The sequence below is a fragment of the Ammodytes marinus genome (genome assembly GCF_949987685.1).
Source record: "Ammodytes marinus genome assembly, chromosome: 19".
Classification (NCBI taxonomy): Eukaryota; Metazoa; Chordata; class Actinopteri; order Uranoscopiformes; family Ammodytidae; genus Ammodytes; species Ammodytes marinus.
The window spans coordinates 9,817,501-9,832,500 of record NC_137223.1 but is presented as its reverse complement, the minus strand read 5'-3'; the positions used below and the strand labels follow the sequence as shown (position 1 = coordinate 9,832,500).

Here is a 15,000-nt window from a genome sequence, read left to right as displayed (position 1 = left end):
AATCATACATGCATTATTGATGATGTTATGCCGGATTATTGGATGAAAGGGACTAACAATTATTTAGATTTTTCATATTATTTCTTTTATAAAGTTAATTGTATGGTCTTTAATATGCTACATGATAATGAAAATGCCCACCACAAATGTCCAGAGTACAAGGTGACTTTGGAGAATAGTTTGTTTTGTTCATCCACCTGTCCCCATAGTTAATAAAAGACCTGTGTTTTAATTTTCAAACTTAACATTCTTTCTATAGACTTGTTTTTATCTGGATCTCTACGGATTTTACACATCAAAGTTTGCCTGCATGGGGACTGCTGCTGCATACGTGATGAACGTTGTATAAATCCTTTTGTGGCAGCAGTGCAAAGTCTGATGAATTGCCTCAAATGAAGTCACTTGAGTCAATATATATATATGTACGTATATAGGGAGGGGCCGAAGACAACAAGGTTGAAAATATGAAGAAAAATCTTTGGAGCTTCAACATTGTTATAGGAGTGCAATTTTAAATCAGTGCAGTACTCTTTTTAACGCCCTAAATTATTCAGAAATTCAGCATGTAGTTCTCTTTATACTACATCAGGTGTCTGCACAGTCGGGGACCCTGACATATGAACATGTCAGGCGTAGCTTTGCAGGCCCCTTTGTAGGCCAAAAGTGTCATTTAATTTTAATGGAGTCCACCAGCATTGACTCACGCTCATACACCGCCCCTAAGTTTGCTTTTGTCGCAGATTGTTGGTATTTTGACATGTTCAGGTATGTGTTTGTTAAGAAAGACTTGTTACCCCAGTTGAATCCTCATCGCTGCTTGGATTCTGTGAGACAGTTGCTTGTCTAAGCGTCCGCAAAGAGAAGCTTAGGCAATCAACTGCTTTTGACACATTAAATAAATTCATTTCTTTGACATTGAAATGTTTTGAATTGTACCTGAGTTGTTGTTGCAGTTTGTCATTGTTGACCTTCAGCACACAGTAGCAGCACCCAGTTCTTTCTCCTCCTAAAAAGCCAATGCCCGATTTACCCCTAAGCTTAATGCAGCCATTTTTTTTTTAGGCTTTGCCACTGGCATAGTTTTGGGGGGACGCTGCACAGTTCCGCTTTGCTTTTGTTTCACTGATTTCACGATGATTGTCGGCACAATATGCCAAAGCCGCGGCGTTGATGATTAAGGGCTTTTGTCTTGGCTTTTTCAGAGGCATTGCTGGCATGAAATGGGATTTAGTGGGCAGAGGGAAGGATGGGAAGCTGGTGTATAGCTGGTCATGAGGAGGGCAGCCGGTGGACCAGACGATAATGAAGCTGCCATCCTTGAACCCTGTGGAGATGCAGTTTAGATTAACTTTCCACTCAGTGCACAATGTGTCACTTGCAATATGGCCGTGTGTCTCTCGCTCCAGAAATGGGCTTAGAGCGGCAGCAACCTCTCTGAGACGTGTACTGGTACCAATCAGGGGGGGGGGGGCTCAGGGATTGCGTGTGTGTGTGTGTGTGTGTGTGTGTGTATGTGCCTTTGCTTTGCTCATCAAACGATCCCCTTGGTCAGCAGGAGTGTGTGTAGCCCCCTTTAGCTTTGATCAGAAAACCTGCCATTGATTCCTGAATGGCCATCTGCCAGCCTAACCTTGACTGGTGCAAGACTGACTGCAGCCGGCCCCATAACTCTCTCTTGACCTACGTATGTCTATCCCTCCACTCTTCCTCTGTTCTTCTTCTTCTCTTTCTTTCTTTCTCTCGCTCTCTCTCTTCTCTCTCTCTCTCTCTCTCTCTCTCTTTTTCTCCCATCCCCTTGAGTGAGAAATCACAGAGAAGCAGGGAAGAACATTAAGCTTTCCTCTATGAAGCCCAATCAATACATTATCTGATTAGGCCTCAGCACATACGTTTCACTACAAACCCTCCTCCCCCCCCCCCCTCCACACACACACACACACACACACACCCTAAAAGCCAACAGATAAAGAGCCCCGTTGCTAATGTTAGCCAATAGCTATCCATTTCAAAGAGTCCTGTCCGCTTTCCGGGCCCCTGCTTTCTATCTTTTTGTCATATTGAGTCAAAGTGAAACGAATGAGCCGAGTGTTTCTTCATGCAGATTTCTCTCAGCTTGTCCGAGAGGGGTTTTCAAACGGGGCAATGTGCAGCTAAGCCGTGGTTGTACTGGTGCAGCCCTGGGTTTCCCTGCATCAGCAGCTTGTAAGGATAAAGGAGGAGGAGGAGGAGGAGGAGAAGGGAAAGAGGGGGAGAGAGACGAAAGGGACATGGATAGGAGGAGGGAAGCTTCTAACGGGAGGTATCAGAAATGTGCTGCTATATTGATGCCACTGTAAGCACATTTCTATTGAAATCGATAGGCCTGCTCTCAAGCTCATTTTGGCTCCTAACAAGAGAATGGTACCTGGCTTATTAATGGAGCAGATAATGCACACAGAAGGGGATGTGTTGGAAAAAGAGAGAGAAAGTGTAAGCCAGTTAAAGGGAAAATTCGCCGATTTTCAACCTTAACTCATCTACCATAATATCCTTTGGGTTGCATTATATCCCCGTGTATTTTTTCAACATCGTCCGTTTCGCGGGGGCCGAGCTTCAAAAATCCATTCACCGGTGACGTTTCTGTGACGTTTCCGTGTCAAGGAAGAGCTCGTGCAGACTACAGACTCTTGGAGCCGAGCTCACCAACCCCCCTCCCTGTGAATCCAGGGGGCGGGCTCTAAAAGCACGTGCGAACCAAAACAAACCGTCTGTCCATGCCCATGGTCCGTGACAGTTTACTTGTATCATTTCCTGCATTGAAAATTGCATCTTTTCACACGGGCACAGACGATATGGATGAGGATACTTTAAAAAGTGTGTTGGCTGACTGGAATGAACCAGCAGGGTATTTAGTTGGGCCAGAGAAGCCTACACTGCTGAAGAAATTCAGCAAGGAAATACAGTATGCAGAGAGGCCGAGGCTGCAGCTGTTTCAGCCTTGGTTAGGGTTAGCCTTGTAAGACAATACAACTGGACCACCATTAGAAACCGAGAGACATTTTCAATATCCCAAAAATAATTTGGAAAAGACAACAAATACCAGCAAGACCGGGAGGGCAGATGATCATTGAGTGAGTAACATTATTTTTTTCTAGCATGTTGTATCACATTGTGTTGTCTGAGCCATTGCACTGATGTTGCACTTAGCATGTCTATAGCACTTTTCAGAAGAACCCTTTACAACAGGTCAAATAAAATGACCAGTCTTTTGTTCTTACATTGGCTGCTATTGTTACATTATAGCTTTGTGGAGAGTAACCACTTGTTTTGTGTTTTAATTCCTTTAGACATAATCGACTTGTCACACGTCGGTTCTTGATTGAGTGGGTGCTCCAAAGGGGAGATACTTGGCAAGGGGACCGCATCGTCTTACCTGATTGTGTCATACAGCGCATCAGAGCCAAATATCCATCTCCAAATGGTCACTACAGGCGACAGGCTGAAGAAGACGCTACGTAGAAGCTACGGATGAGCTATGATCAAATATTTTGACCTGTAAATACTGCTGCTAACTATGGACACTGATTGAGATTTAATCATGTGAAAATGTGTCAATTCTCCTTGACTGTATTTACAAATAAAAATAATTTTGTATAAACATGATTGTTTTTTGTCATTGCATAGGTAACCATTTTAATACATAGGTTTGACTTATCAACTAAAAGTGAAATAGTTTCAGAGAATCAAACACTAAGGCATAGATAGAGTTTAATATAACAAGCAAGTACAACTATGTGCATTATTCTACACACAACTGTAAAGTATGTACATATACAAATGTAAAAAAGAAAAATAACATTTTCAAAAGCTTTGAGTTTCCAGTGTGTTGGGAAAAACAATTGTAGCATAATGCTTCCTTCGTCAAGTTACTGTTGAAATATTGAGTGATGTTTAGCAGCAGCTTCTTCTGTAGTTGGTTTTGGACATGTTGTGAGGGAGGGCAGGCTGAGGGAGCTGTAGTGATGATGACAGCACTTTGCAGGCAGCAGTCTCTTCTTCATGTGATGACGAGTTCTACGAGGGATGCTCTGAAGTGGTGCGTGTGTGCGGGATGTAAACAGTCTTCACAACAGAGTGCGTGGTCCTCGGACAATACACCATCTTCCTTTGGACCTCACCTGAAATGACAAATTATGATTGTATCACAAGGCCAGCCCAGCACTGAAGAGATGACAAAAGAAAAATCAATGTGTTATACTGTAAAGATAATGTTGCTGTTGCAATAAATATATAAAACAGACAAACCACTATGTAACCATAGATAGGTCAGTCAGTTAGTGCACTAACACAATAGTAGTCTTTTGTCTAAGAAGACATCATGTTTATATTAGCAGCCAAGCATACTGTATGCCAGGGTGTGGCTATGCATTTGCATTAGGAAGAGCCAAGACGACACAAGACTAGGGACATCAGTGCTAATCACCCAGCCATCACCATCAGCATAGCAATTGTTTATGGTTTTGGAAAGCTGATCATTTTAACGACATCGCTAATAACCATGCACATGGAAAACAAACACACAGTCACACACAAACAGTCTTGCAAATGCAACTAAATCTTCCTCAAGGATACACAGAGGGGCCTACTGCCCCCCTCACGAGTTCACTTCTAACTGTAGCTTAGCGGCTAAGGTAACTTGGCTACAGCTACAACCGGTAGACTAATTCCTCCTTGCCCCATCTATCAGCCTTACACCGGGACACAATATTCAACAGCGGTGTGGGCAGCACAGTTATTAATGTAGGGGAAACACTGATACTAACTACAGTAGGCTACTATGCAATTTAGCTCACGTTAGCTTACCTTTATTCGGATTCTTTTTCCCGGGGCTGGGGCTATGCATCACGCCGGTGAATAGGCAACAGGTAGGGCCTAGTATCTTCAGCTTACGCTTACTCCTGCTTCTTTTCTGTTTCCTAAAGTTGGCGCATCTAGGCACATTATAGGACGGCATGTTTTCTTTGTGGTAGTAGTCCAACAGTGAAATAATACGAAGCGCGCTATTACTGTACTGCTTACACGGGTCAGGTCCGTGCTGTGTTTGTCACCATGGTAACGCGAGCAGCTCGGAATCTGGGCAGGCTGGCTGCAGAGCGTACCCCCCCGCGCAATGCATCCTGGGGCCTGTAGGAACTGTAAAAACGGCTACGTCAGCCCCGCGTCATCAGTTTAAATCCGAAATCATTGTGCTCTCTGCCAATTCGGATCAATTTTTGGGGGGCTTTTTTCAATAGACTACTAATATACTCGGCCCTGATATACCATTCACATGAAAATGGGCGAATTTTCCCTTTAAAGGTGTGAACTACAAGTTTATTTATTTTTTTATTTCACTCTCAGCTGGTAATGATTTTATCCGTGTTATCTGTTACGTTTGTTTTTCTGAACTGCAAGGAGGCTCAGTTCACACAAAATAAATATTTTTTTAATTAAAACGCACACAAATCTTCTCTTACCTCGAGAGTTAGCTGGCCGTGCACACCGTTTTGGATTGATTTGCCATGATATTTTGGAGATTGACTGTAACTGTCTTTGAGATTTCTGCATCACCACTGGGACACTTTTTATTTGCCTTGTGTTCTGATAGCCGGTTCCATTTTGCAGACGTGTAAGGAGCAGTGTACAAAACATTTATTTACAGTATATTGGCCATAGCTGATGAATGGATTCTGTATGTATACTCAGTCACGTTACTCATTTGCATTTTATTTTTGTCTTGATACTTCAAATGGCAAATAGGCCTACTATATCGCTTATAGGCCTATAGTAGACTTCACTGGCTGAATGGCTGCAGTCATGCACTGAATACACATGCACTCGCGTTTTTTTTTTTTTTTAGAAAACACACAATTCGCATTAAGTTTGTGTGTATGCGTGTGTAAATAGTCGCTGGAAATGCCACGGAGGGGTTGGTTTGCCGTGGGCCCCTGCCATTCGAAATGTCATGCTACATGGGGGTTGAAAAAATAAATAAACTGTGATACCTCATCCAGCCACACACCTGCCCACCCCCTTCAAATAACTCCATACACACACGCACACACTAACTGCCTGGCTATATATACTGTATGCTAATTCTACGCTGAACCACAGACACATTCATCACGCCTGTTGTGGTTAGAAACAAGCCTTATTACATTACATCGGAGCATGTGATTCATGAATAATATTTTACAAGGGGTGTGGCGGATCGTCAAGCCCCTCCAATCCATCGATTAGTTCACAGAACAAGACAGGAACGGGGGGAAAGGTAGAAGATGGTGAAATGAGATAAAGGAGAAATAAAGTGCAAACCCAGGTATAGTAGAGTAGAGTGAGTGCCATATTCAAGGCACCCCTGTATTCCCTGACGCTGTAAATTGTCTCTGGAACTTTTTTTTTCTCTCTCTCTCTGTGGCTTCATTAGTAAGTGTCTTTTCAATATTTATGGCCGTGTTAATAAAACATCAATACGAGAGGCCTTTTTTTCGTGGAGAGCTGCGGGCTGTTACGGGCTGCAGTCTTGGGCTTTTTTTTCCCCACTGATACTTGGATGATAAAGAGAGGGTTCAGGTGAGTGTGACTGAGAGTGGGCTGACAAAAAAACAAAAAACGCAGATTTTTTTTTACACGCACTGCACCACGAAAGAGAGGTTGAATTCATATGTAGAGAGCTGGTAAAAAACAATATACTCTGCTTTGGTTGTTGCTGGTGATTGCCGTGATAATTGTGGATGGGTGGGTGTGCTTCAATGATGTTGATATGTGTGTGTGTATAATTGCTTGCTGACCCAGTATGCCCAGTAAGTATTGAGGTGCAGCCACTCTTACTTTATTTTTTCCAGTTGAAAACGACAGTATAGGGGGTGACCTATCTCTTTTTTCCCCCTTTTTTCCATAACCAAAATGTGACTGTATCTAATTGAACTCATGAACAGTTAAGTAATCAGCTAAAGTGGAGTCAGTCATTCTGGAGAAGGTTCATTGTCTTACATCATGAGAAGATATTCCCTGTTTTTTAGTGATTTTGATAGCAAGCATTCTCCAGAATAACTGATTCCAAATTTTATCGTGAGTCTATAAAAAGCCAAAACTATGGTTCCTAGAGCAAACAGGTGACAGCTTAAGTTTCTTTGTGGGGGCTCGTCATTCCGTTGAACTATGTCCTGCATGGTTGCTCCCAGCAATCCCTATCCTTTTTCTCATATTCTTTCTACCTATTTTTCTCCTGCATTCTTCTCCTCTCCAATCCTCCCCCTATTCATTTCCCTATTTTGCCTACTCTCTCTCTCTCTCTCTCTCTCTCTCTCTCTCTCTCTTCCTCCCTATCCTGCCGTCCCTCTCTGCATTTGAAGTATTCCCACCACGGCCCCTTTCTCTCCTCTCTCTCCTCTTCCCTATACCGTTTCCCCCCTTTCTCTCATCCAGTGTGAATAGCTCTCTTAATCCCGTCAGGGTTATAGGCTCCAGCTCACCAACCATCCCCTCAACTCCACATGTCCATCCACCCCCCCCCCCCCCCCCTCTTCCTCACTCCTCTTCATTTAACTCAGCCCGGGACACAGCTGTGAAGAACAGAGCTGTCTTTCCCTCTATTCTGTCTTTCTTACCGTCCCTGCACATCTGGTGCGTGGGAGGCGGGGGGAGGACTGACTGGGCCAATGTTGTTGTGCAGTGTGTTTTGTTGTGTTGTGTTGTTCTGTCCTTGGCTCAGCGTGCTTGCCCTGATTTTAGCCCTGGCTGATGCTGATGCTGCTGCACGCTGGAGTAGGTTTTGAGAATTTGAGATGGCGCAGATCAGCCCCCTTTCTTGCTGTATACCCACACACACACCACACGGATGAGTTGAAGCCGTGCTCCATGGGTGTTAGTTAGCCATGGTCATTAAGCCGATTGAGTAATTATTAGCTGCAGTGTTTTAACGTGGGCCCAGTTGTGTTTTTTTATTTTGAGGGTGAGGGGGGGCTTTTAATGGCTTGCTCGGCAGTAGCAGGTGGAAGTGTCGCACTCCACGCGTTTTGTAACTCTACCCCAATTTAGATCTGACTTCAAATAAATGAAAATCAAGCTGCTGGTTGGCTCCTTTCCCCGCGGATATAAATAGCATTTTCAAATCTTATCTAGAAACAGTGTTGTAGAGAGGGGAGAGGCTTTGAAATGCAGCCCGACGATTAGGATCCCATTGTTCCGCTCCACACCCCCTCCATTCTCCCGGCTGCTTACAGTAAGCCTGAGGAGGATCTGTGTGTGTGTGTGTGTGTGTGTGTGTCTGTGTGTGTGTGTGTGTGTGTGTGTGTGTGTGTGTGTGTGTGTGTGCGTGCGTGCGTGTGGAGCCCTGCACATGTGTATGCATTCATCTGCATCACAGTTTGATTGAGATAGTGGCTAATGGTAAGATAGCATGTGCATGTGCGTGGTGTCGTGTGTTTGAGAGTTTGTGAGTAATAGGTGTGTGTGTGTGTGTGTGTGTGTGTGTGTGTGTGTGTGTGTGTGTGTGTGTGTGCGTTGCTGCTGGGTGTGTCTTTGATGATGGATGCTGTGCTACTGCTGCTTACCCCACTGCTCCTCTCAGAATTAACAAGGTTGCTAAGATACAGTGGGCTTATATTAGATTAGGTTATCTGCTGTTATTGCTGTTACTATATTTTACCCAGCACTGTGAAGCCTTTATTAATTTGGAAATTTACCCTGCCATGGTGGAATGAAGATGCTGGCATTTGTGCACCGCTTCTCCTCTCCTCTCCTCTCCTCTCCTCTCCTCTCCTCTCCTCTCCTCTCCTCTCCTCTCCTCTCCTCTCCTCTCCTCTCCTCTCCTCTCCTCTCCTCTACTCCTTGTAGTGCTGAAAGCCCCCCTAGTCAGATGTCTACCCCACCCCATTACAATCTGGAGGCGGGTCCATACCTCTATTCATCATTAAGCCCATTTAATCCGAGGCCTGGGGCCCTGTGTTTCCATTTGACACAGAACAAGCCAGTAAAAAAATAGGGAGAAATGGAGGCAGTGATATCACTTTCGGTCGAGGCTTATTGGTGTGCAGAGGTGTCGTCCCTCCCACCAGCAGATGTCAGCCCAATCCAGTGTTTGACCTCCATAGTAGTATCTCCAGGGCTGGAGGGCCATTGGCACCGCTGTTAGCAGATAAAGAACAGGAAACAATAGAGATGCCAAGTGGGCTGTTCAGATGACGACCAAGGGGGGATGCTCGTTTGCTATACAATCCACTGGTGGATTTGCTCATTTTCCTCTGCACATGTAAAGATGTATTCATAATTTTTTGGACAAAATGAATATACCACTTTAGTCAGGTTGATCTAAGTTAAGACTGGTAAAGCATGTTAAAACATAACTTAAAGGTGCACTGTGTAACTTTGGGTTTCTAAGATATATTCTCATAACTGAATAAACAAACTTTATTTTCACAAGAAAGTTTGAACACCCCAGAACACTGAAGATAGAAAGTTAACTTAAAAGTAACTACTAACATGATTACATGAAAATAAAGTATGTTTTGTTAACTAACTGCAGGCCCTCAAATGCAAATACCCCCTCCCCCTCCCCCTTCCAGAAACTTGCATCTTTAAGGCACAGTCGACAATGATTTTTTTTAAATGAGCATTCATTTCACATAATATCCCAAACTCTCAAGTCGGATTTCTGTTGGTCTTTTAAGAGGCAGCATGGTTTTGTGCCATGATGATAGATAAGCGCTGTCGTAATTGGACTGGTAGCAGACTTTGGCACAAGCAACTCCAGCCACTCTGTCTTGAACTGTGATTTGTAGCGCAGGACGTGTAAAATTGCTGATCTATGGCAAAGTGTCCAACACTGTGTGTGTGTGTGTGTGTGTGTGTGTGTGTGTGTGTGTGTGTGTGTGTGTGTGTGTGTGTGTGTGTGTGTGTGTGTGTGTGTGTGTGTGTGTGTGTGTGTGTGTGTGTGTGTGTGTGTGTGTGTGTGTGTGTGTGTAGGTGTGGGTGTGAGTGTGTTCTGTTCACAGAACTGTTAATACAGTGTACGAGACTATGTATGTTTGTTGTGTGTGGCATTCATCTGTATATGTGAGCAAAATACATACACACACATGTGGAATGTTAGCTGTGAGTGCGTGGGAGTGTGTCAGAGTGTGTGGGTGAGGACCTGCTATAAGGGAAAACCCCATTAGTGTGGGATCCCAGGGAGATAATGAGTGCTGACTGCTTTATGTCCTGGAAATGATTGAGTGGAACATCGTAGCAGTTTATGAATCCCCCTTTGGAAGTGGCTAACAGACTGACAGCATATAGCCTGCTAGCTAGCTAAGCCACTGTGTTACAGATGGACAGTTTCTGTTTCAGAAAGAGACACAGCTAATATGCTGACTTCACCTTTATCACACCAAACATAGTCTGCATGCTGACCTTTCTGTTTCTGGGCTTAGAATAGTAGCACAACTTACTGTTTGTTCTACAGACTGCTACAGTTGTGTCCCAATTCCACGCAATGTGAAAAAGTTAAGTATAGCCTACTCAAGAATGTCAGTATGTATGCTTTCCCAATGTTGGATTGGCAAGGTCATTTCAAAGTTGCATTAATTAGTGCTTTTAACACTGTTAATTTCCTTACTAAAATGGTTAAAGTAACTAAATTTCTTTATTATTAACCATAAAAATGCTACACAGTTAGCATAGTAGGCCCTGCAGCTTGTTTACGATTAGTATATAGTTTTTATTGGGACGCAGCATTTATGTAACCTGCTAAGTTACCTGGTTATATTTATGTTAGCAGGAGGCTAGCTAACAAAGCTAACTGTATCACAAAATATCACAGAACTACGTTATTTTACTGACTAAACCTAGCTATCTAACTTTAACGGAATCACGCCACTTGTTGCTTCCCACTATCATCCTTTCACATTTGTTTGGTTTGCATATTAGTTTATCTGGTCAGTGTTTCTCTCCGTTATCTGTGTTAATGACGGTCGAAGCTCAAAATAAATATTTTGCCAGCACTAGCCTTGTTAAAATAGGTATTTTAGTGCAATTATTTGCTGAAATTACAAACTTTTCTTCAGCACCCACCAAAAAAATGTGCCAAAAGCATAGTTTTGAAATAAGAGGTAATACACCTGGCATCTAAGTCTTATGGTGTTATGAGTTGAACAGGTGTATTGAAGGGGCTATGACCTTATTAGAAGCACCTGATCTTGTGTAGAGGCAAAACAGAGAAGGAAGAGCCTGCAGCTAGCTAAACTAGCAACCTGTAGTTGAATTACTTTATTTACTGGAACTTTACCAAATGAAGTGGATGCTTTTCATTCTGATGCACTTTTTTTATTTGGTTGTAAAGAGCAGACATCGCCATTGCTTTGAGCCAATACAGGGAAACAGCGCTTGAAATACTTTCGCTAGGCCTACATATACTCTCATTATTATTATTTTTTTCCTTTTAAGCAACGATCCCTCCTGTGTTGTTCCATTCACTCTTTTCGCTGTGTATTGATATTTCTTCCCTCCCTGATCAGCTTTGGTCTCTTGATGTCCTCCCCTGTGTCCTGATCTCTCCTGCTTCTGCTATAGCTTAGCCATTAACCCTTTATGAGGCTGGTGTGAGTTGTGATGTGTTTGTATGTGTGAGTGAGCGCTGTTGTTGCCCTGTGTATAATGCTTCTGAAGCTCTCCTCCCACTGCTCAAGCCTGGGGACATTCAGGCTCCTGCACTTAACAACATGCACTCACAGGTGGAGGCAAATATGAGATGATAGGAGTCAATAATGGCCCGGGCATAACAAATAGATATTACATTACAACAGATACTACAATTATTATTAGGCCAGTATATCCATATGGATGAATGCACGGTGGTTTAAGACCATCTGGATCACAGAACATCTCAATCGCATTCAAGCACAAGCAATTTCTCAAGATCTTTTATTTCTTATGTTTTATTATAATTACCATTGTTATTCAATATGCTATTTTCATGTGCTTTTTTCCTGTATTTGACTTTCGAAAATGTTAACATTCTATCCTTTAATCTGTCATAATTCTATTTCTATTCTGAAGGTGTCACCTCTTGGCCTTTTTGAAGTAGCAGTTTCAGAAGAGAAAGCTTAACTTAAGAACTGCTCTACTAGTTCAATCACATCTTAATATTATTGTTAATATGATTTAACATACACACAAACATAAAGTGAGGGAGAAATGCAGACTACAACAGAAATAAACCCTACAGAAACAAAACCAGTTATATTGAAGCAAAAGTGTGCAGCCTCGAGTGCGTCCTTCAGTTGCACTCAATATCAGGAATGTTGGATTTCACGACCGAATGCACTGGCTTAAATTGAGATTGCATTTACAAGATGTGAGCCAAGCAGGCTGATGTGCTACTGCAAGACTACGAAGGACTATGATGCACTCAGCTCTGACAACCGTCTGTCTGGCCTTAGCTTGTTTGTCTTCTAGTTGTTGTGTCCAGCCATGTAGAAGCATTGACCTTAAGCTTGCCGTGCTACGTTATACTGTATGTGTACCACGGGGAACAGCGCCCTCTGGGGTGGGATGGGGTCACTGCATTCATTACATCTTCACTTTCCCAAGACCTAGGACTACTGACTATACTGTATAGAGTGGCTGCTCAGGAATCAGGAATAGTGAACTATTAGATAGAGGGTTGGAAGCAAAGAAAAGTGGGCGCCCTGCTGTGATAATTAAATCCCCACTTCTCTGACGTTGCAGGTTTTTAGGACGGGCGTCATCATAGATGGTGCAGTGAGTGAACACACACAGCGTGGAAAGCTGCAGATTTACCTGTAGAAAAGGTGCATGGGCGGAGCTCTGGGGGTGGGAGGGAGCAGCGTCATGAATTTGTGCGCACCTTTTCCCCCTACCCTCTCACTCTTCTCCCTCCTCCTCCTCCTCCTCCTCCTCCGCTGTCTTCAGCTCTTGCACAGGATCACATTAATATTCCTTTGAAGCCTGTTTCAACTGCAGCCAGATCTCTCTCTCTCTCTCTCTCCTCTCCTGCACTCTCACTCCTTCTCTCCCTCTTTTCGCTTCTCTGTGCCATTGTTTTGCAGAAGGGGATTCACGTTCCCACCGTTTTACACTAACCCGGTGCAGCAGGGAGGGGCAGTTTTATTACCTTCAAGTCAGGAGTTCCCCTTGTTGCACACGGGCACACACATGCACACGTGCACGCACGCACACACACACACACACACGAACACAGAGGGGTGGTGGTGGGTACCGATGCCTTTGACAGAGCGTGTTGATTGGTTCAGAATGGTTGCTGCCTCTTGTAGGAGAGTGGAACGGCTATTTTTAGATCAAGGGGTAGCTGGGAGAGAAAGACTGAGGAGGGATGTGTGTGTGAGTGTGTGTGTGTGTGTGTGTGTGTGTGTGTGTGTGAGCATGCGTGCGTGCGTGTGTGTGTTCATGTGTATGTGTATGTGTACGTGCGTGTGTGTAAGGAATACTGCAGTCTTGAAGGAAGTTCCCTCTTCACACACAAACACACGCGCACTCAGGCACTTATGCAGCAGTGCCCCGCTAAAGCCAGGGTGGTGTGTGTGTGTGTGTATTTCATGTGCTTGCTCCCCTTTTCTCTCCTCTGTATCTCGCCTCCTACCCCCCTCCCGCAGTCTCTCTCTCTCTCTTTCCCTCTCTCTCTCTCCCTCTCCCTCTCCCTCTCCCCCTCTCTTTCTGAGCTGGCTCGGTGTGCAAATGTCAGCACTCTCCCATTTATTTGCCAGAGCCCAGAGCAACGTCCTGCACCCTCTGTTTACCTCTGTCTCTACAGCGCTGCCCCATCGGCACTGCTGTTCTCCTCATCCTCCCTCCCTCCCTCCCTCCCCCCAAGCCCTTCTATCCCTTTCTCTTTCTTTAAAAAAAATCCAACCTTCTCTCCACCCTGCATCCTTTTCAAGCACTTTTCCCCATCTCGCTCTCCCAGTGACCTCACCAGCAACATCCCATGCTCTTTATTCACCTCGGTTGCATCCCTTTTCCTTCACACGCACACGCACACACACACACCCCCCCTCCCACACACACACACACACACACACACACACAAGCACACACACTTGACCCCCATTCCCATCCCACTTCCATTTTATTTTATATTTGTTTCACACCATTCTTGCTTTTCGCCCATCCACTCACCCTGCCCCTCTGCCTCTGCTCTCTTTCATGGATCATAGCACTTCATTGGAGTAACATCATGACATTTCCAGTCTTATCTATGACTAGTGCATCAAGTTTTTTTTTGGTAGGGTTAAAGCCTTTGCACCGCCATATTGCCACCCCTCCAGTGCTTCGCTTTGCACCTATTTTAAGACATGAAGCGTGTCCGTTTGCGTTTGGCCCCCGCCACATCACCAAACACCTTCTCTTCGTCCTCCTTGGCTGTCTCTTTCTGTCTCCTCTCGCTTTGTTTTATATTTTTATTCTTTCTTCTTCCTCCCTGTCTCGCTCCATCCGTCACTCTATCCGTCTGTGATCACTCGCGATGACTCATGTGGCTCACACCTGCTCTGCAGTCGAGGGGCCCGCCATGGTTTGGTAAAGGGAGAGCCCGCAGACTTTGAATGTGTGGCTTCATGTCGGCTCAGTGTGAAGCAAAAACGTGTGCGGGGTGAAGGAGGTGGTTTTCCAAAGTGTTTCAGTATGTGACTTAATAACATAGAGGTGTATTTGAATTGAAACAATCTAACTACAGAATATGATGTAATTACACCAGACCTGCTCTTGTTTACAAGACTTTGCAAAAACTGAGGACAAACTGTATGTTGTTCATCAGTTTCAAAGAAAGATCATTTAGGTTTATTTCATCATTTTCTTTATCTGAGTATCCCTTGTGATAACTCGCATTCATGATTCATTCAAAAGAATGGCTTCCCGCCTGGGACAATGCCTATGGTGTAATGCTGACATTTCCTTTTAGATTGCATATGAACGTGTGTGTGCTGATGACATTTTTTCCTCTCTGTCCATCCAGTGAGTGAC

At 44.0% G+C, this 15,000-nt stretch overlaps 1 protein-coding gene across 2 annotated transcripts in view; it reads left to right on the top strand.

Annotated features, from left to right (window-relative positions):
• gphnb (gephyrin b) overlaps positions 1 to 15,000 on the top strand; it is a gene marked incomplete at both ends in the record, with an annotated part of 98,680 nt that overhangs the window by 15,409 nt on the left and 68,271 nt on the right. For both annotated transcript variants that reach the window (XM_080048172.1, XM_080048171.1), the window contains one exon: positions 14,993 to 15,000. This exon is cut by the window's right edge and continues 71 nt beyond it. In XM_080048172.1, coding sequence (XP_079904298.1) covers positions 14,993 to 15,000 — 8 coding nt within the window. The remainder of the gene's footprint in view (positions 1 to 14,992) is intronic.